At 46.9% G+C, this 22,193-nt stretch overlaps 2 protein-coding genes across 2 annotated transcripts; one reads left to right on the top strand and one right to left on the bottom strand.

Moving 5' to 3' along the window:
• Nucleotides 1-233: 233 nt before the first annotated feature.
• On the bottom strand, nt 234-5,350 carry LYPD4 (LY6/PLAUR domain containing 4). The gene is made up of 6 exons (XM_008160245.3): nt 5,274-5,350; nt 4,382-4,645; nt 1,831-1,976; nt 1,521-1,664; nt 732-1,055; nt 234-502 (listed from the first exon to the last, which is right to left on the bottom strand). The coding sequence occupies exons 3-6, from the start codon at nt 1,895-1,897 to the stop codon at nt 261-263; spliced, it is 777 nt and encodes a 258-aa protein (XP_008158467.2). The 5' UTR covers nt 1,898-1,976; nt 4,382-4,645; nt 5,274-5,350; the 3' UTR covers nt 234-260.
• Nucleotides 5,351-7,094: 1,744 nt separating this feature from the next.
• Nucleotides 7,095-12,842, top strand: DMRTC2 (DMRT like family C2). The gene is made up of 8 exons (XM_008160244.3): nt 7,095-7,319; nt 7,402-7,556; nt 7,842-7,918; nt 8,186-8,357; nt 8,502-8,628; nt 11,105-11,165; nt 11,322-11,484; nt 12,638-12,842. The coding sequence occupies exons 1-8, from the start codon at nt 7,096-7,098 to the stop codon at nt 12,748-12,750; spliced, it is 1,092 nt and encodes a 363-aa protein (XP_008158466.2). The 5' UTR covers nt 7,095; the 3' UTR covers nt 12,751-12,842.
• The last annotated feature ends 9,351 nt before the right edge of the window (nt 12,843-22,193 follow it).

The following is a 22,193-nucleotide window of genomic DNA, read 5'->3' as shown; positions in this document are numbered from 1 at the left end:
AGCACTCAAGTCCCCACAGGAAGGAGGAGGGAAAAAAAAGTATTTGGGTTCCCCCGGTTGCTGAGCATGACTGTCACTTTGCCAGTGATCCTCCTGCCTCCACCCCCTGCTCCTGCTCACTTCACCATGAGCACTGCCCACTGCCTACCCCAGATCTCCACCTCCCTGGACATGTTTGGCCCTCCTCACACCTTCCACACCTCCATAACCCTCATGGACCACAGGACAAAGCAAAAAGGTAACTCTGTGACTTTATTTGGTTATGTGAAAGGGTCTGGGTGTTTGTCTGGTCCAGTTAAATATTCCCTAAAGGCAAGCAGGAGGCCTGAGAGGATGCCCCAAGCAGGACCCCGACTGGAGGGCTCTGCACCAGCAATCTGGGCCTTCTGTAAGATGTTGAGGGCCTCAGTCACTCTGATGGTCCCAATATAGCGAAAATCTGCTAAAAGTTTGCGATATTCACGAGCACAGCCCATGAGGAGGAAGGTGGTATTGAGAAGCCCTGCAAGGAAAAGAGGGAGGAGTCAGGGACACTTTCAAGACTCAGGTGCCCTGCCCCTCCTGCTCTCCCACCAAACTTGGGCACCAGGCACCTTCCTCCTTGGATTTCATGTGCCTGGTGCCCACAACCCCAACCCCCTCTCCAGACCCCACCAGCCTCTCTCAGATGGGAAGGAGTCAGACAGCACTTGGTATAGAGCAGGCATTTGATAAAGTTTCTCTCTTCTCACCTGCCTGAAATTTTATGGTGGAACTGTAACACGTGGGTGCATTGTGGGGGCAAGAATCGGTGGTAACAAAATTGGGGAGGCAATCCTGAGAGTGCTCCCCGACGCAGGTTGGACAACTAAGGGAAGAAAATGTTGTAGGCTTAGGAGTGTCCTTGAGTTTCACAAAAGGATCCAAGTTAGTGAGGTTATTGCAGAGATATGTCCGGCAAACGCGGCTATAGGAGGCAATGGACAATCCAGGCGGTGAAACGAGGTAGGAGACTTGCTGGGGGTAAGATGAGGATGGGCTGCAGCCTTTAAAACCCACAACTCCCCTTCTGTTCCCTGAGGAGCAGAGAATAGAGAGCTCTGATCAGTGTTGTTGGCCACACCCAGAGTCCAACCCTCCCAACCTCCCCTCCACTCAGTTCTTCCTACTCGCTCTGCCCCAGGAACAACTTTGCCTCTCCTTCAGTGTCCACTCACAGCAGCTTCACAGGATTCACATGTTGGGGTCACCATCTATTTTTTATCACTTCCCTCCCCATAGAAGTCCCTCTGCTCCTCTCTCCTTGTGTCTCATCCTTTTCTTTGTGCCCAGATTGCCCCGCTCCTCCTGGGATTGCCCACCTCTTATCCAGCCCACACCACAACCAGCTGGGTCCTGCCCCTCGCCTGCCAGTGTCTTGAGGTTATTCCCAAAGATATAATGTGGTAAATATCTGGAACTTCAGTCTAGAGTCCCTGGGTGCTGGGAATAAAGCTAGAAGTCAGAAGAACCACCAAAAAAATAAAAGCTTCTCCTTTCACCTGTCTTGATGAGCACCAGCGTCTCCTCGCAGCCCTCACTCAGCTTACACACCATGCTCCTCATCAGTAACCATTTCCAGTTCTGGAAACTAACAGCTCTGAAGAGGGAGGACGTTGCTTCATAGCACAAAAGAGCCCGAGCCCCTAAATAGAGAATGATCTTCCAGTTATCTGTCCCTCACAATACCTACATCGCCCCTGAACTGCCAACCAAGAGCTCAGCCTACACAGATCCTGTCCCCCTGAGGAACACAGATATCCAGCCCCCTCCCTCCGGGGGTCCCAAAGCACCCAGTACCACAGGACATACAAGGCAGAGTGGAGATGGCCCCTACGAGGCAGAGCAGCTGCACAGGTCTCAAATGCTGAAGTCTCATGGTCCTATGTCAAGGTCCCGGATGCTAGTGGTCAGTCTGGAGCCAATTTCAATCTAGGTCTCAAGCTGAGTCACGGTTTCTAGAGCAGAAAATTGATTATTATTTTCTATGACATAGGCTCCCTGAGACCTTCAGGGACACAGATCTTCTCATTTCCATAGTCTCCCCTCCAGCTTAACCTGGACCCATCACATTAGCTTCTCACTCCCCTGCTTAGGTCCTCCCCATTAGACAGGGCGTTGAGCAGAGGATACTGGCTTATTCAAATACCACTATTCTCCAGAGACAATGAGATCAGAACGACAAATGCATGTGTGGAAATTAATTGACATATTACTAAATAATCCTTGGTTCCCCCCCAAAAATTAAAAGTATTTAGAAGTGAATAATATTGAACATACTACACACACACATACACAAGTGCATGTAAAACCTGGTGAAAACTGAATTAAGGTCTATAGTCTAGTTAAGAGTATTGTACCAATGTCCATTTCCTTCTTATAAACTACAGTTATATAAGATATCCCTATGGGGAAGAGGGAGAAAGGGTTTAAGGAACTCTATATACAATTTTTGCAAGTTCCTGTGAGCTAACAATAATTTCAAAATCAAAAGTTTTTTTTAATTATTGATCAAAATTTGGGACAAATCTAAAGCAACATTTAGAAATAAATTTATACTTTAAATACATTTATCAAGAAACAAGAAGCATTAAAAATATGTTCATGGCCCTGGCCAGGTTCAGTTGTTTAGAGCATCATCCCATACACCAAAAGGTTTCGGTTCGATTCCCGGTTGGGAAGTAACTGATATATGTTTTTCTTTTGAAATGATCTCTCTCTCTCTCTCTCTCTCTCTCTCTCTCTCTCTCTCTCTCTTCCTCTATCTTTCAAAAATCAATAAAAACATATCCTCGGGTGAGGTTTTTTTAAGTTCATGATTTAACTCAAGAAGTTATATAAAAAGCAACAAAGCATCCTCCCCCCCCCCAAAGGATTGAAATGAAGATAGTATAAATCAACAAAATAGAAAACAACAATAAATCATTACCAAAAAACTAACATTCATTCCTTGACAAAGTAAGATAATTCACTAGCAAATCTAATTAAGAGAAAAAGAGAAGATGCAAATAAAATGCAGAATGAAAAATAGGGCCCTGACCGGTTTGGCTCAGTGGATAGAGCGTCGGCCTGCGGACTCAAGGGTCCCAGGTTCGATTCTGGTCAAGGGCATGTACCTTGGTTGCAGGCACATCCCCAGTAGGGGGTGTGCAGGAGGCAGCTGATTGATGTTTCTCTCTCATCGATGTTTCTAACTCTCTATCCCTCTCCCTTCCTGTCTGTAAAAAATCAATAAAAATATATTAAAAAAGAAAAATAGGAAGTAGCAGGCATCAGATGTTTTAAAAATAATAAAAGTATTAATAACTCTACATTTATAAATGGAAAAACCCAGACGAAGTAGATAAATTTCTAAAATAATATGAAACGCCAGAATTGGCATAGAAGAGTTAATGCAGTGTCTTAAACCAATGAGAATGACTAAGGAACTCCAGCAAATTGACAAGAAAAAGAGAGCAACCCCAGTCAAAAAATGGCCCAAGCACACAAAGAGGCAATTCTCGGAGGAGCAAAGCAAAAGGCTAACAAACATGTGAAGAGACACTTGAACTCTTCTGGACCCTGAGGAAGAGAGAAGAGCTCTGATCAGTGTCTTAGGCCCGAAGCACCATTGTGGGGAGGACTCTGGCAATAATTAGTTAAATTAGGTTTACAAATGCCCGTTTCTGGTATATCCTAGGTCCACATAATAGAGATTTCCCCCTTCATCTACAAAGGAACAAGCATGAGGCTGCAGCATGATTGTGGTGGCAGGAAGTTGAAGGCAAGGTGGCATCCTTCCCAGAGACCTAGTGAACACGCAACACAGAGGCTGCACACCATGGAATGTCACCCAGCAGTTAGAAGAAACAAATTACATGTACACATAACATGTACGTGGATGGATCATAAAAGCACAGTGCAAATTATTTTAAATAGTAAAGAATACAATTATCCCTTACATATATCAAAACCTCATGCAAGTAAAATGCTGCACCCCTTGCAAGCACACACACAAACCACAAGATACACATGAGCCAGCTGAAATGAGTGCCTAAGGAAGGGCTGGGGGATGGGGATTACTGAAAATAACTAAGACAATGTAGGCTGTACATAGTCCAGAGACCACTTAGCTGTTCAACCTTGTGCAACTTGTTGAACACATTTACAAAGTGCATCTCAAGTGTGCAATTCTGTGAACACGTTTATAAAGTGGATTATAATGCATCTTATTAACATAAAGTGCCAGGCTAGTGCTAAGCTCTCCATGCGTGGCTCCTCCTCCCTTTTACCTAAAGAATCAAGGTCAACCTCTTCAGCTGACTTTCTAAGTCTCCCATTCACCCCACCCCCACCCCACGCCCCTAGGCTGGCCCCAAACCACCTTTCCCGCTTTATCCGGTACTGCTCCCCTGCACAGCAGTCCAGCTAGAGGTCACGGACGGCCACACTCTTCTGTCCAGAATGTCTGACACACGGGCTCTGTAGCCCAGAAATCTTGGCAAATAAGAGGACGATGACCAGCAGAACAGGGACGCGGGGATCAGAAATCAAGGCTGACAAAGGATCGCACAAAGGGGTTGATCCAATCAGAGGAGACAGCACACACCAACCAGCCTGGGATGCAAAAAGGGCAGGAGCCAACCACCTGAGCAGAAGCAGGGACACAACCAGGAATAAATAAATAAATAAATAAATAAATAAATAAATAAATAAATAAATAAATAAATAAAATAACGGGATTAAATCCTCAAGGAAAAGGGGGATTTAAGTGGCGGCTGGAGGAGATGCTACCCCTACAAGAGAGAGAGAGAGAGAGACACTGAGGCGGACCAGCAGAGGGCACAGCCTGAGCTGCAGGGACGTGGGGAGTGGGGCCCAAGGACCAGGGTCTCAGCGGGCCAGGGGACCGGACAGAGCACGCCGAGAAAAGCGGACAACACACGAAGGATCGGAAGGGAACGTGTGGGATGGGTCTAACCGGGACACACAGAGAAGGCAACGAGTCCAGGGAGGAGCAGCGAGTGAAATCTGGGGGGCAGATGCACACAAAGGGTGGACCGGGCCGAAAGACAGAAACACTGCAGTGGCGGCGGCCGTGCGGAAGGGGCCAGGCGGTCAGGGATGAGGCAAGCGGAGGGAAGAAGCCCGGAAATGAGCGGCCCGGACCAGCGGAGGGACTCCGAGAGAACAGGAAAATCAGCACCCACACGGACAAGAAGAGACACAGGGAAGGGGCGCGATCGAGGGGAGACTGGGAAAGGAAAACAAATCACAGGGTAGGTCAGATCGGGAGGCGGGGCGCCCGGAGAAAAGGGAGAGGAAGCAGGTGCGTCCACGCAGCAAAGGGGAGCCACCCGGAGCGTTGAGGCCAAGAGCACGCGCGCGGGGCGACACAGTAACAGGCCAAAGGCGAGGCCGCGCCTGCGCAAACGGATCCCGGTCAACGCTTGCCAGCGGGGCGGGTCTGCGCTGGCTGTTGGGAGGTGGGGGGGAGGGGGGAAGAGGGGGGAGGGCCAGCCTTGTCCTGGAAGCCGAATTCTACGCCCCACGGGCCACCTCCCCCGCAAAGCATAAGAACCATCTGGAAAAGGCAAGACACGGGGAGAGGGGAAATGGGCGTGAGTCTCAACTCGAAGCGCTATTGGCTGGCTTGCTAGCCCACGGGATGAGCAGGGGCAGGCCAGTCGCGAAGAATCTTGAAGCTCATTGGCCGCTTGCCTCGCGACAAGGAGCGGCACTTGAAGCTCATTGGTCCTTCTGAGGAGGGGCGGGGGGAAACAGGAGCGAGCGCCGCTGTTCCGTTCCTTAGGTCACTTCCTCACCGCGTCCTTTCGCCGCCTCCGGAGTCTGACCCAGCTCGAGACTGTGGTAACTGTGGGCCGAGGGTGCGAACACGACCCCGCCCCTCCCTGTTCCACCTCCCTCTTTCTTGCGCTGGACACCCCCCCTCCCCGCCCCCCACATCCCCTCGCCTACCCCGGGCTTCCCCCTCGCGCTTCCCCTCCCCCACCCTGTGGGCCTTCGCTGCCCCGCCCCCTCCCTGGAACCCTGGGACCGGCCACAGCACAGCTTTTGGAGGGACAAGCGGGGTTTTGAGCAACCGCTGCATGAGGGGGTGCACTGCGGGAGTTGGGATGGGCCCCCCAGTTGTTGGGTGTGAGCAATGGCACAGAAAGTGTGGGGCACAGGGATGCGCAGATTTGCATCCGAGTTTGGAGACTGTGTTGAGTGCAATAGGGATATTCCTCTGGGGAGGGGAATGGTAAATCAGGGCCCGGCACGTGGAAAGGGCTCGAAACGCATTTGTGGAGAGAATAAAAAATAATTATTGAAAGTGGGGCAAGAACTCCATGGGATTCCTGTGGGTGCAAGAGAGTGAACTAATCCAAAGGGTTGCAAAGGGGACATTGAATTGCAGGGCATGCATGAGCTGAAAGGGGAGCATAAACTCTGTGTACGAATTGGATAAATGCAGGCGGGAAGAGGGGGGTCGTTGTTCAAGAAAACCTGTTGGAACAGGTGGTTGTGGAAAGGCATGAAGGATTCCTTGCAGGGAGCATGAGAGTGTGTGAGCATGCCTAAAACCGGGATTTGTGCATGGGAAGTACAGGTGAGCAGAAGAGAATAATGCTTGCATTGAAAGAATACATAGGAGCCCGGCCTTTGTGGCTCAGCGGTTGAGCATCCCAGGTACCAAGAGGTCGCCAGTTCGATTCCCTGTCAGGGCACGAGCCCGCGCTGCAGGCTCAGTCCCCGGTAGGGGGCGTGCGGGAGGCAGCGGATGGATGTTGTTCCTCTCTCATCAGTGTTTCTATTTCTATATCCCTCTCCCCTCCTCTCTCTGTAAAAAATCAATAAAAACACATTTAAAAAGAAAAGAAGGAATACGTAAGTAAGGAAAGAGGAGAGGGGTTCTTGGGGAGAAGGAGGGTGCCGGAGGAAGGGAGTGGGGTGAAGAAGGGAGAAGGGAGGGTGAAAGCTGAGCCCAGAGGGCAGGATGGAGAACCAGCCCAGGTGTGGCCTCCCGGGGCAGGAGGGCTGGGCAGGAGGCGGCTCACCTGGCCCTCCTGGCCCCCCACTCCTGCCCCCAGAGCCATGGAACCTAATGAAATGCTTGCTGCCCGCCGCTGCTCCTCAGACTCTGCCGCAGGGGATGAGACCAGAGTCCCCCAGGGCATCGAGCTCCTGCCCAGGAGAGCTGTCAGTCGCTCTCCAACCTGCGCCCGCTGCCGCAACCACGGCGTCACTGCTCACCTCAAGGGCCACAAGCGCCTCTGCCTCTTTCAGGCTTGCGAGTGTCACAAATGCGTCCTCATCTTGTGAGCAGGGGGCCCCGGGAAGGAAGGAGGATGCATTCCATCTCCAGGGTGGCCGATGTTCTACTCACAAGCCTCCTTTTAGGGAGCGCCGAAGGGTCATGGCTGCCCAGGTGGCCTTGCGTAGGCAGCAGGAGGCACAGCTAAAGAGGCACCTGGCTCAGGAGCTGATGAGAGGGGCGGCTTCTCCTAAAGCTCACAGCCACGTCAAGAAGGCAGCCACGCGACCAGGGCTCCCCCGTGAGTGTCTCTGGCTCCAGATGGGACTGGGATTTGGGTGGAGAAAGCATGGGGAGGGAAAAGAGTCCCAGGCATCCCACTGAGTTGCTGTGTGACCTCGGACAAGGTGTTTTTATTCTCTGGGCCTTAGCCTCCCCACCTTCACAATGTGATCACGTGTTGGGAGGCTGCGCCGAGATCTGCGGGTAGGAAAGGGCCCAGGCAAAGAGGAGAACTCAGTTTTCAGTTGGAGTGGGATGGGGTGGGGAGAAAGGATTCACCAAAGCTCTCCCTGGTCCCCCACAGCCGGAAAGGAGAACATAGCGCCCCAGCCTCAGACCCCCCGTGGGGCAGTCCCACTGGCATTGACCCCCCCTGGGAAGGTAAGGAGAGCCGGGCCCTGAGGGAGTCACCCTCTCCTAGCCCCTGCCCACACCCCTTTCTCTCTGTCCTTGTCACCTGGGTTCTAGGTCAACCCTGACTTGCTGTATCATCCTGGGCAAATCTCTTCTCTCCATGGGCAAAATGAGGAGTGGGATTTCACGGCCCTCCAAGCTCTGAAGTTTGGGAGTCCTGCCCTCATCCTAGAATATACCCATTTCTTTCCCAGCCTTGCACCTGACTCCATGTGTATTCTGCCCTTGCAGGAGAATTCCCAGGGAACTCTGCTGCTTAGCCGTCCCCCAGAACCCTTGCCTTTGCCCTGGACTCCAAGTGCTTGGACCCCTGGACATTGGCTGCCTCCAGGCCTTTCCATGCCGGCCCCAGTAGTGTGCCGCTTGCTATGCCAAAAACCTGTTGTCCCTCTGCATCCCTTCCCTGGTAAGATGAATTTGATAAATGTTTGAATGCCAGTGTGCCACTGTATCAGAAAGAGAAGAGGAAGAGGATACAGACTAGGAAGAGGGAGGACAGAAATCATGACCTCTGACCCCTATACACTCTGCATTCTCTGCCCCTCATTAGGCTTTGACCCTGGCACCTCCCTCCGGCTGCCCATTCATGGACCCCTCCCAACCTGCCCAGGATCTCACCCAATACTGACTGCTCCTCTTCCTGGAGAATCCCAGGGGCCCTCTGCCCTGCCCCACACGTGAGTAGGGAGAGAAGATAATGTGTTTATTGTGCCTGTGAACCTTTGTACGGTGTTTTTACCAATTTTGAGCCTATTTTTATCAGCAAATAAGGGACACTGTTCTCAGGTTGTCATGAGAATTAGTAATAATATCTAATACACCTAGCACAGGCCCTGGCCTTGAACAAATAGTAGCTATTAAATCGGCTTAAACAGATAAAATGAGGTCAAAATTACCTGCTGAAATGGGGGCAAGAACAGGAAAACCAGATGATGAGAGCCTTCGAGGCCAGGAGAGAGGTCAGAGGCCTTAGAGAAAGCTTCCTAAAGGTGGGCCAGACTGCTCCTCAAGTTCCATGGGGATTAGGGAACCAGGGGGAGGAAGATCAGACTCTGGTAGGGCAGGAGCAGTTATCCCATTTTGCCAGTTTTTACAAAATTGACACCAATGATTTCCTATAATCCTCACAGCAGCCCTGGAGAAAGAAGCTGGCAGGGGTGGTCATTTCACAGAAAACAAAGCACGCTAACACGGGAGAAGGGACTTGTCCAAGGCCACAAAGCCTAATGACCCAGCAGTCACTCAGATTCCCAGATTTGAATACAGTCACAAGCCACTTAACAACAGGGATACATTCTGAGTCATTTCATTGTTGTGCGAACATCATAGAGTGCACTTACACAAACCTGATGGTACAGCCTACTACACACCTAGGCTATGTGTTATAGACCATTGATCCTAGGCTACAAACCTGTATATCCTCTTACTGTACTGAATAGTGTAGGCCAAGCATGTTAAACTCGCAGCCCACCGGCCTCAAGTTTGACATGCTTGGTGTAGGCAATTGTAACAAGATGGTAAATATTTATGTATGTAAACATAGAAAAGGTACAGTAAAAATATGGCATGAAAGCTAAAAAAGTGTATAGGACAGTTACCATGTAATCTCATTTTATTTAATAAGTATAGTGCAGCCTAAGTGTGAAGTGTTTGTAAAACCTACAGTATTAGGTATTATTATTGCTAATTCTCATGACAACCTGAGAAGTAATAGTGTCTCTAATTTACTGATAAAAACTGTATAAGACACTTACCATGAATAGAGCTTACAGGACTGGAAGTTGCTCTGGGTGAGTCAGTCAGTGAGTGGTGAGTGAATGCGTAGGCCTAGGACAGTGATGGTGAACCTATGACACGCGTGTCAGCACTGACATGCGTAGCCATTTCTGATGACACGCGGCCACTGAGGCGGCCGCATGCCGAGGATGAAACATTTGCTGCTCCTGAGGATGAAACATTTGCGAAATAATGTTTTTTCCTCAAAGTGACACACTACCCGAGTTATGCTCAGTTTTTTGGCAAAGTTTGACACACCAAGCTCAAAAGGTTGCCCATCACTGGCCTAGGACATGACTGTATTTACTGTAGATTTTATAAACACTTCACACTTAAGCTGCACTACATTTATTAAACAAAATCAAGATCAAGAGAAAATGATGGGGTAAACATGAGATGTATGAGGTTGCTGCGGAAACTGTTTTACAACAAGCTTTGCTTTATGAATAGAAAGATAACACTAAAAAGTATAATACAGCCCAGCCAGTGTTGCTCAGTGGGTGAGCATTGACCCAGGTACCAAGATGCTGCTGATTCAATTCCCAGTCAGGGCACATGCCAGGGTTACAGGCTCCATCATAAGAGGCATGCAAGAGGCAGCCGATCAATGTTTCTCATCAGTGTTTCTATCTCTGTATCCCTCTCCCTTCCTCTCTCTCTAAAAATCAATAAAAACATATTTTTTAAAAGTATAGTATAGATACCTTAATCAATAAAGAAATTTTAAAAAAATAAAAAATTTAAAAATTTTTAAAAAAGTATAGTATAACCCTGGCCAGCTTTCCTCAGTGGTTAGAGCTTGGCCTGGCACTGGAGGGTCACAGGTTTGATTCCCAGATTCATGCCCCCGGTTGGCATGTGCAAGAGGCAACCAATCAATGTGTCTCTCTCACACTGATGTTTCTCTTCTTTCTCTTCTTCACCTACACTCTCTGTTCCGCTCTCAATAAATAAATAAATAAATAAATAAATAAATAAATAAATAAATAAAACATTCTTACTCCTTGGGTGAGGATTAATTTTTTAATAGTATAGTGAATATATAAAGCATTAACATAGTGGTTTATTATCATCAAGTATTATGTACTGTACATAATTATAGACTTTTACATGACTGGCAGCACAGTAGGTTTGTTTACACCAGCATCACCACAAACATGTCAGTAATGCATTGCACTAGGATGTTACAATGGCTGCACATCGTGAGGCAATAGGAATTTTTCTGCTCCATTATAATCTTATGGGACCAACAATGTATATGTGGTTCATCATTGTTATGTGGTGCATGGCTGTGTAGAAAAATCCTGCCCCTCTTCCCATATGTACATGTCTGTCCATGTGTTTAATATTCCTGGCATCTTCTCTCCCTATTTCTAGATGCTCAACTTTGATACTTCAGCCCTGTGGTACTCCAGACCCTCTTCTGCTTCAGCCACAGGTCCTGGGAAAGAAATGGGATCCAGGACCCTGGGAGGAAGTTGACCTGGGAAAGGGATGAGTAGGGGATAGTTAAGTAATTGGGGGCTAAGGGAGCACTTGAAGGGTAGGCAGAAGTGGGGGGTTCCCACTCTGTTTCTCTCCCTTTCCTTTGCAGGCCCCTAGAGTCTCTCGCCTGGCCTGGACCTCTGCCTCCGCAGAGCGGCAGCTGCAGCGGGAGGCAGCTGAGGCTCTTGTGGGGCTGAAAGATTCATCCCAGGCTCCCTGCCTGACCCCTTCTGTCCCCACTAACTCTGCCTGGATCTCCCTGCTCCATCCAGGTAACCTGTTTCCTAAAAGGAGAGGATGGGATAGAGATGGTTGGGAGATGGGGGTACTGGAGTAAGCAGGAACTAACCAAGGACATCAGGAGGTCAGCAGTTTAAATGTCCTCAGGCCAGGCCCCAAGCTTCTCAACCTAGCCCCTTAGGGATTGCAGTTGAGAGTTATTCAGTGGATCAGTTTTATCAGTTTGGTGCTCAAAAGCAAATGCCCAGTGCCCTGATGACAAGGAGAGTGAGGCCCTGGGGGAGGCAAGGACTTGCTTAAGGGCATAAAGCAAGGCAGTGGCAGAGTCTGGTCTCCTGGCTCCAGGCCAGGGCTCTCTCTACACAAGTTACCTGCTGACGGTTGGAGAGGGGCTGAAGAGGTAACAAGGGTCTGGCCTGGAAGGAGATCTGATGACTGCATTTGAGAAGTTTCCATTCTACTGGGAAAACTGGATGCCTTCACAAAGCTCAGTGACAAATCTGAGAACCACAGGAATCTTGAGGAATGAGAAACCGATGGGGACAGAGAGGGAAGACTGAGAATTCTCCTGTCCAAAATAGTGGCCTGGCCTGGTGTGCTGATGAGGAAACTGTCCTGGAAGAACTGAGAAAACAGGAGGAGATGAGGCTGGAGAGGCTTTTCTGATCACGGAGGTCTGGCATGCCAGTCTTAGGAGTCTAGCCCCGCAGCTGTGCATGAAGGACAGCCAGAAATGTTTCTGGGCTCGACAGGGACATATCAGAGAACCTGAGCTTTAGAAAGACAAGTATGGTGGATGTGATGGAGGGATTGGAAGAGAGAAGACTGGAGGTGGGAAAATCATTGAGGAGAAAGTGTTTGCTGTAATCCAGGTGAACAATGAGACCTGGGTTGGATGGGGTAAAAAGAAGGGGTTGCTGCCCAGCCGGCTTGGCTCAGTGGTTGAGCATCAACTATGAACCAAGAGGTCAGGGTTCAATTCCCAATCAGGACACATGCCCAGGTGGCAGGCTCAATCCCCAGTGTGCGGTGTGCAGGAGGCAGCCAATCAGTGATTCTCATCATTGATGTTTCTCTCTCTCTCTGCCTCTCTAAAATCAATTTTAAAAAAAAATTTTTTTAAATAAGGGGTTGGGGAGGGGAATAGATATAACCTGGTCCTGCCCCCTTTCTTCCTGCCTATAGCTCCTGCTGGAGGAAGAGGATTCCAGCCTGTTGGCCCTTCTCTCCGACCCAGTCCAGCCCCCTCCGTGGCTCTGCATATTGGGCATCTGGGTTCCATCTCCCTCCTAAGCTAGAAGCCCAGAAGTGGGGGCCTCACTGGAGCAGGTGCAACAGCCTGCAGACACTGCATATTTGGTATTTTATTGAGGGATTTGTGCAGTGGGAGCTTCAGCTTTTTTTTTTTTTTTTTTTTTTTAAGCCTTCAGGTGCTTTGTTATCTTTTGGTTCCTTTTTCAGCATGGGCATTTCCTTAGCCAATGGTGGATATTCTCTTACCCCCTTGGGTCTTGGGACCTTTTTAATATCCCAACAAAGATGGAACTGTGCAATTTAAGCTTCAAAATAGGTTTTGCATGAATTCATGTTCCAGGATATTTATTTGACATGTGATTCTGTACATACCTATCTCCATGCATGCAAAAACGGAAGAGTATTTTCATTTTGTGTCTAGGTTTGTGTGAGTAAGGAAGAAATAAAGCTTTACTGTTTTAAGCCACTGAGATTCTGGCATTGTTTGTTACCAAAGCCAAACCTAGTCTATCCTGACTGACAGAAAGGACTTGTTCATTTTACTTCTCAAAGTGAAAATTGATTATTCAGGAACTACCACAGATACATACAAACATGTATTTCTTAGGGCCAGATAAGAAGGAATGCTAGAGGGAGACCGTGGGAGAATCATGATTCAATAATTAAGTGCCTGCTCTGTGCCAGGCATAGACAGTGTTCAGCTGTCCAGAGGACCACAAACTGAAGTGAACTACAGGGTCAAGCAGGACAGATAAATGAGTAAAGAAGGCTAGGTGAGCCCTAGAAAATGTGCCCTACCTTACCGGGAAGCCTCCTTTTGGCCCTAGTAGATTATTGCCAGGCAGGAGGAAATGTAGGCTCAGTTTTGCCATATCTTCTGATTTTTTCAAGAGAATCTGGAAAACTAGATTTCTGTATAAAACATTCTAATTTTCAAATGTTGGCTCAGTTTTCTTCTCTAAATTCTCTGTAGGTCAAACAAAACATATATTCAGGCCAATAGAATGCCAATTTAATGTTATTCTAACATTTTTCAAATGGGGAAACTGAGGCCAAGCAGGACAGGAAGAATCAAATTAGTCATAATCAAGGGTGTTGCCTGAACTAGGAAAGTTCATGTCTCTTAAGTTTCAAAGGACCCCTAAAAGGTTGGAGACAATTATTACCATTTACTGAGTACCCACTGTATGTGATTCCCCTATATCTTCACAGCAACTTGGTAAACTGTGCATGATTACATTCATTTTACCAATAAAGGAACAAGCTTAGATTAAAGTCTCTTACCAAAGTATTTTAGGGAAAATGTCTAGGCAAATATTGGGGGAAGTTTCCTTCTCCTTGTCAAGCCCAAAATCAATTAGAAGATAATTTTTATTAAACATAGAGTGAAAGATTCAGGACTCCAAGGAGCCAGACATGAGTCTCAAGGGTTTTTCAAAAAGTATTTTATGTTTCTACTCAATATATCTTTAAGTAATACTAAGATCTTACTTGCATTTTTTTCTTAGTCCTCTGCTGTTGAGTCCTTCTCCTTGAACTGTTCCAGATATATGAAGACCTATTGAGCTATTCCAAATATATTAAGACCTGGAGACCTCCATCCCCATGCCCACCTGTAGAAAGGGCAGTGGACATGCCTGATCACCGATTCATTTTTCTGATGTTACCTATCCCACTCTTTTTATTCAGGATTATTGATGGCAATGGCATCCAATTACAATTTGTTCTTGTTTGGGGCTTTGGGAAGGTGGACTACTCAACAGATTACAGAGTAACAAATCTGCAACACTTCTCAGTGCGAGATAATCAAAGTATGAAAGTAGCTTCACATCTTACTTCCCTCCTCTTGCTATAACTTAGATAATGATTGCCCCTTAATAGACCTGCCTAAGCCTTGCTGTACCATGCTTTCCCAGTGACCGAGCCCACATCATCACAGAGGAGGGAAGCATTGCAACATGCAACATGGATAAGACCCTGCTACTCAGGGGACCTAAGGTCCCCAATACACCAAGGTCCTACAGCTGAGAACAGTAAAAGAAAAGTATAATTTGGGGTTAAAGGTTAACAGCAGCAAAAAGAGAAAGGGATGCAGACTTGGGAATTGCGGGGAGAAGCTAGGAGCAGGCCCTTTTCTGCAGCTCATCTCCCCTTATTGCCAGACCTGGCAGGGCTTTTCACACGACTGGTTAGGCCTATGTGTCTATCAAATCATTAGGGCTTCCCATTGGTGCTGAGCGAGGGGGACTAGATTCTGCAGAAGTCAGCTTTGGGAAAAGGGGCAGATTTAAGAATTGCTCATGTTCCTATATGTCCCTGCCTCTGGGTGCAGCAACCTTCACCTGCAGTTGTAGGGAGCCAGTGGGCTTCTGGCCTCTGACTGGCCCTCAGATATTACAGCCAATGGACTGTGAGCACTGTTTCATATGCCACCCTTGTCCATTTTCCATTGCAGGGCACGGAAAGGTGTTTTGGTCCAATAGGGCATATCTCTTCCAAGCTTCCTTCACTTACCATCCTGACATTCTGCAGAAATAACCAATGAGATCCCAAAGTTGGAGCACCATCCCTGCTCCTCTCTCTCCAAACAAGACTTCTCCCCCATAACTTCAGGAGCTCATTTCATATTCTGCCCTTTGGAAATCCATGCTTCTTTCACTTCAGCCCTACATGAACCTGGTCCAGGCCTGACCACACTCCTTGTCCAATGCAGAACTGACATCATACCACCATCTCCATCCAGTTTCTCCTGAGATGCCAGTTGCCTGGTCCATGTAGTCATTCTGCACCTCTGTCCCATTGTGTAACTGGGTCTGCAGTCTCCAGCACATGTTTGCATACACACATGCCCTGCATAGACCCCCCTGAGATCCTGAGCTCTTCCCAAGAGCTTATTCATCCTTTTCTTCTAACTTAAAATAATGTCTCTGATATGCCCCTTAGGCAGAGTTCTCTACATTCCTTAGGAGCACTTCGTCCCTTTTTCACAGGCCTGATCACCCTGAACTGTGCCTATCTCTGTCCAACTATGTCTCCCTGCCCAAGAATGGGTGCTCGCATTGGACAGGACCTGCATTCAGTTTCTCTCCAGGGATCAGAATAAATTAAGTAAACACATTCTGTCTGATCCCTAGGAATAGGGTTTTTTCCTACAAAGTTAATGCACTCTGATGCCACTTCTCCCCCTTATCACAGCATGAACAGCTTCCTGCCCACAAATGATTTTTTAAACAGTTTCTTTTTTGAAAATATATTTTTATTGATTTCAGAGAGGAAGGAAGAGGGCGGGAGGGAGAGAGAGAGAGAGAGAGAGAGAGAGAGAGAGAGAGAGAGAGAGAGAGAGAGAGATATGAGAGAGAATCATTGATTGGCTGCCTCCTGCATGCCCCCTACTGGGGATCGAGCCCACAACCAGGGCATGTGCCCTGTCCAGGAATAGAACCATGACTTCCTGGTTCATAGGTCAGTGCTCAACCACTGAACCACACCAGCTGTGCAACAATTTTTTTAAAGCGGTAATGGGGTGATGAGGACAAATATGTAATACCTTAACCCAGTGGTTGGCAAACTCATTAGTCAACAGAGCCAAATATCAACAGTACAAGGATTGAAATTTCTTTTGAGAGCCAAATTTTTTAAACTTAAACTATATAGGTAGGTACATTGTTATTAACTTAATTAGGGTACTCCTAAGCTGGCCTTTGCTAAAAACTCAAGGGGCCAAAGAGCCACATGTGGCTCACAAGCCGCAGTTTGCCGACCACTGCCTTAAACAATAAATTAAAAAAAAAAAAAAATTTAAGCAGTTTTAGTTTCACAGCAAAAATGAGAAGATGGTACAGAAATTTCCCATATTCGCATCTCACACACATGCACAGCCTCCTCAGTTAACAACAATCCACACCAGAGGGGTACATTTGTTCTAACTGATAAGCCTACATTGCGTCCCCAAGTGCCTTCAGATCTCACACTCTCTCTAAATTGTGGAGAAATGGGGCCACCTGCTGGCCAACCCCAGTCCTGAATCAGCTCACTGTTCACTCAGAATCATCTCTCTTTCTCCTTCTTTAATTCCTTTAGTCAGCAAACTTTGTGAACATCCTCCATGTCCAGACACCTTTCTACCCGGGGATACAATGAGGAACAAGGCAGACAAGTCTGTGCCCCCATGGAGCTGGCACCCTCTCTAGTTGGGGAGACAGACAGGAAGCTGACAGTTGCTATGAAGGAAAGAACAGAATGTAATGGACTAAGGAGTGACTGAGGGAAAGGAAGATTTTTTTTAAAAAAAATGGTGGCGGAGTAAGTGGATGCTGCACAGACATGCTCCTAGGACAAAACTGGAATTACAACTAAAATACAGAAAAACTTCCTGAATAATCAACGGAAGACTAGCTGGAGAGAACTCTGATAACCAAACACAGAATGTGGAGACCACATAGAGACTGGTTGGAGGGGTGGAGACACAAAAGGGTTGGCCAGGCACCCACAGACAGCAACTGAAGTTCCAGGGAGATATCTCAGCTGTGGGGGTTGCCACTGCGAACTCTGGGGTCTAATCCCCAAGATGGGCTCCCCAGAAGAGAGAACCAGAACTGAAAATGGTACCCACATAACATCTGGCTATGAAAAGTAGCATAGTTGCTGTCTGACAGGGAGATACAACTGGAAATACAGGCACCTCTTACAGGGCTAATGCACAAAATTCCCTGTGGAGCCACTCGCCTTGTGCTCTGGCAGAGGGAGGGCACAGTGGACTGGAACTGTGTGAGCAGAAGCCAGGATTGGTGGCTCTGGGGTTAGAACTCAGAAGGCAGACACCCTGGTTTCCTGTGCTGAGTCATTCCCTCACGCTGCGGGGATCACCTTTCTCACTCAGACATTTGCTATATGGGCAGCTTTGCCTGGGGGGAAGAAGGTTGACCCACCCTATTGGAAAACACCCATTCTGAGGCCCATTAAGAGACTGAGAATAACAATTAACCTGCAGGCAGAAACAATTGCCCCACCCAGTTGAAAAAACTCTCACCAAACCTGTGGGTGATTGTTTGAGGGCTATTCAAGATAGAATCCTACAGTGGCAGCACCAGTCTGCATTCCCACCAGCAGTGCACGAGGGTTCCTCTTTCTCCACATCCTAGCCAGCACTTGTCGTTTGTTGATTTGTTGATGATAGCCATTCTGACATGCAGACTGGTGCACCCCTATGTTCACAGCAGCACAATTTACAATAGCTAAGATTTGGAAACAGCCTAGGTGCCTGTCAGTTGATGACTGGATCAGAAAACTACGGTACATCTACACAATGGAATACTATGCTGCCATAAAAAAGAAGGAATTCTTACCATTTGCAGCAGCCTGGTTGGAACTGGAGAGAATTATGCTAAGTGAAATAAGCCAGTCAGTGAAAGAAAAATACTGCATGATCTCACTCATTTATGGATAATAAAGAACATTGTAAACTGATTAACAAAAAGATAGATACAGAGGAAGTAAAGCATCAAACAGACTTTCAAATTATAACGGGAAGGTTGGGGAGGGGTGGGGGTATACAGAATTAAAATGGCAATAAATAAGTACCTACCAATAATAGCCTTAAATGTAAATGGATTAAATGCTCCAATCAAAAGACATAGAGTAGCTGAAAGGATACAAAAACATGATCTAACTATATGCCGTCTACAAGAGACCCACCTCAGAACAAAAGATTCACACAGGATGAGAGTGAAGGAATGGGGAAAATTTTTTTCAATGCAAATGTAAAAGAAAAAAAAGCTGGAGTAGCAATACTTGTATCTGACAAAATAAACTTCAAAATGAAAGCCACTACAAGAGACAATGAAGGTCACTACATAATACTAAAGGGATTGATCCAACAAGAGGATAGAACCCTGATAAACATATATGTACCCAATATAGGAGCACTCAAATATATATTTTTTTAATATATTTTATTGATTTTTTACAGAGAGGAAGAGAGAGGGATAGAGAGTCAGAAACATCGATGAGAGAGAAACATCGATCAGCTGCCTCTTGCACACCCCCTACTGGGGATGTGCCTGAAACCAAGGTACATGCCCTTGACCGGAATCGAACCTGGGACCCTTGAGTCCGCAGGCCGACGCTCTATCCACTGAGTCAAACCGGTCTCGGCACAAATATATTTTTTAAAAAAACTTCTAGCCCTACCCGGTTTGGCTCACTAGATAGAGCATCAGCCTGTGGACTCAAAGGTCCCAGGTTTGATTCTGGTCAAGGGCACATGCCCAGGTTGTGGGCTTGATCCCCAGTAGGGGCATTCAGGGGTCAGACCATCAATTATTCTCTCTCATCATTGATATTTCTATCTCTCCCTCTCCCTTCCTCTCTTATTTCAATAAAAATATTTTTAAAAAACACTTTTGAAGGACTTGAAGGGAGAGATTGACAACAACACAGTCATAGTAGGGGACTTTAACACCCTGCTGACTTCACTGGATAGATCTTCCAGACAAAAAATTAACAAGGAAACGGTGACACTAAAGGACACACTGGATCAGATGGATTTAATTGACATTTATAGAACATTTCAACCCAAAGCTGCAAAATATACATTCTTCTCAAATGCACCTGGATCATTCACAATGCTAGACCACATGTTAGGACACAAAACAAGTCTCTACAAGTTCAAGAAGATTGAAATCATATCAAGCATTTTCTCAGATCACAGTGGCATGAAATGAGAAATCAACTACAGTAAAAACACCCAAAAACATACAAACACATGGAGGCTAAATAGCATGTTATTAAACAACTAGAGGCCCGGTGCATGAAAATTCATGCACTGGAGGGGGGTCCTTCAGCCTGTCCTGCTCCCTCTGGCAATCCAGGAGCCCTCAGGGGTGGGAGGTGACCCAGCAATCAGGGGAAGACAACGCTCCATCACACCTCTGCTGCTGCCACTGCCAGTAGCGCAAGCCTCGGGCAGCCCTGGGCAGCTGGGCAGCCGCCATCCAAGGCTTGCCTGCACCTCGGGCTGGCCCTGGGCGGCTGGGCAGCTGCCATCTGAGGCTTGCCTATGCCTCGAGGTGACCCTGGACGGCTAGGGGGCTGAGGGGACTGGGGGACTCCAGAGGCAGGTGCACGAAGTGGCCAGGCCCACCTGGAGGCGGGCTCAGCCTTGCAACATGCCTGCCATCCCGACGGGGCTGAGGGGACTGGGCGCCGCCATCTTGTGGCTACAGGTGCCGCCATATTTGAGGGCAGGGCAGTCAATTAGCATATTCCCCCCTTATTGGCTATGAGCGCCACCATATTTGAGGGCAGGGAAGTCAATTCGCATATTCCCTCCTATTGGCTGTGGGTGCCACCATCTTTGCAACAGTATGAGGGTCAATTAGCATATTCCCTCTTTATTAGCTAGGATGAATAAGTTACCAATGAGATCAAGAGAAAGGAAGACTGCTTACCAGAGTGGTGGCCAGGGGAGACCTCCCTGAGGAGGAGGCATTTGATAGAGACTTGAGTGATGAGGAGGGGCCAGTCATATGCAGACCAAAAAGGAAAGGAAGGTACAAAGCAGCAGCATGTGCAAAGGCCTTGAGGCGAGGACTTCTTTCTAGGTTGAGTAACAGGAAGGAGACCGGTGTGGCTGGATTAGAGTTAGGGAGAGAGGAAGTCAAGGGAGGTGAGGAAGGAGTGGCAAGCAGGCGGCTGGCTCATGCAGGGCCACAACAAGGTGTTAGATTCTATTACAAATGTGATGAAACCCAAAGGAGGTTTTCTGGTTCGATTAATATTTTAGAACAGGAACCTGGATTCCACAAACCACCCCTCAAGGGGTCTGTGGATAGAATTCAGGGGGAGGGGGTCCATGAACTTGGAATTATGACTCGATTTTTGCTATCCTCTGACCAAAAACCTAGTATTTCCTTCTATCTTGAATGTAGGCAACAAACGACAGTGGCACAGCAGGACTTGGGCTTTGTCACCAATGGAATGCACAGCTGTTTCCATATTCTGTACAGTTGTTGCAGATCTCTGAAAATACTGTCTCACTCACTGTGGCTTTGAGATGACAGTAGTCATCAGAACTTTGCTTGATCTTAAACAATAATGTGCTAAATAAGCCCATAGATTACTATTAGCACAATTCAAAGTACTTGTGATGACTATTTCAATATAATTGATTTCACTTGAAATCCTACATATTTTACCTTATGCATTTTTCTAATTCTGAGAAGGGGCCGTAGGTTTTGTGAGACACCAAAGAATTCAGAGCACAAAAAGTTTAGAACTTTTTGGGTGGGACTTACAGTGGATTGGATGGATAGGAGAGAGAAAGGAGAGGAGGGAACCAAGGCTGACCCCCAAGTTTACAGCTGAGTCATGGTGGTTAAGTTCTTCATTTGGACTCCTCACCATGAGACCCCACTGCAAACTGCGATTCATCTTCTCCTTTTCCACTTCCTGCTGATCCAGAAAGAAATCTGTACACACCACTCTTTAGGGCTTTTGGAGAGAAAGGGGATTTTCACTGAGTGTCAAGCTTGGAAAAGAGAGAAGTTAAATATTTTAATCAATAAGCTATGGGTTATAGGGAATCAGAAAAATACTAGTAACAAGACTTTATTTCTATTTTTATTTAATTCAATTCAATGCACATTTAATGGGGGCTTAACAGGCCCTGGTAAGTTTTAGGGCTGCAAGGAGAATGAGACATGCATCTAGAGTGGGAGAGTATATGTAAGCAAATGCAAAGCATTGTGAGAAATGCCTAGTGGAGCAGTATGGGTAGTTTTGTGAGGTCTGACATTTATACAATTTGCAGTGCCTTTTAGAGAAAAAGAAGACAAAATTATGAGACCAAAAAGCACAAACAGCACACAGTACCACACAAAAAGTTACAACAAAAATACAACAAGACTCTGCACACAGCCCACACAGAAGTGCATCTAGAGTGACTGGGGAGGCTGAGCCAATGGGTCCTACAGAACACCTACTACACAAGGCCACTCTACCAAGTCCGGCAGACATAACAGATCTACCTAATACATAGAAACAAACACAGGGAAGCAGCCAAAATGAAGAGATAAAGAAAAAAAAATGGAAGCAAAATGGATACAGAGTTCAAAACAATGCTTAATAGGTTGCTCAAGGTCCTTAATGAGAGCATCAAGGGACTTAGTGAGACAAGAATCTTAGTGAGAATTTCAAAGACATAAAAAAGGACCATTCATAAATTAAGCATACCAGTGCACTAACTGAAATGAAGAATAATTTCTAGGGATTCAACAGTAGAGTAGAGGATTCTGAGAATCAAATCAATGAGATGAAATATGAGGGAAAAAAAAAAAAAAAAACCTCAATCAGAAGAACAAAAAGAAAAAATAGTCCAAAAATATGAGGACAGTGTAAGGAGCCTCTGGGACAACTTCAAAGGTACCAACATCCACATTATAGGAATGCCAGAAGGAGAAGAGTCAGAGCAAGATATTTAAAACCTCCT

This window comes from Eptesicus fuscus, chromosome 21 (assembly GCF_027574615.1).
Source record: "Eptesicus fuscus isolate TK198812 chromosome 21, DD_ASM_mEF_20220401, whole genome shotgun sequence".
Classification (NCBI taxonomy): Eukaryota; Metazoa; Chordata; class Mammalia; order Chiroptera; family Vespertilionidae; genus Eptesicus; species Eptesicus fuscus.
This window is presented reverse-complemented; position numbering and strand designations above follow the sequence as displayed.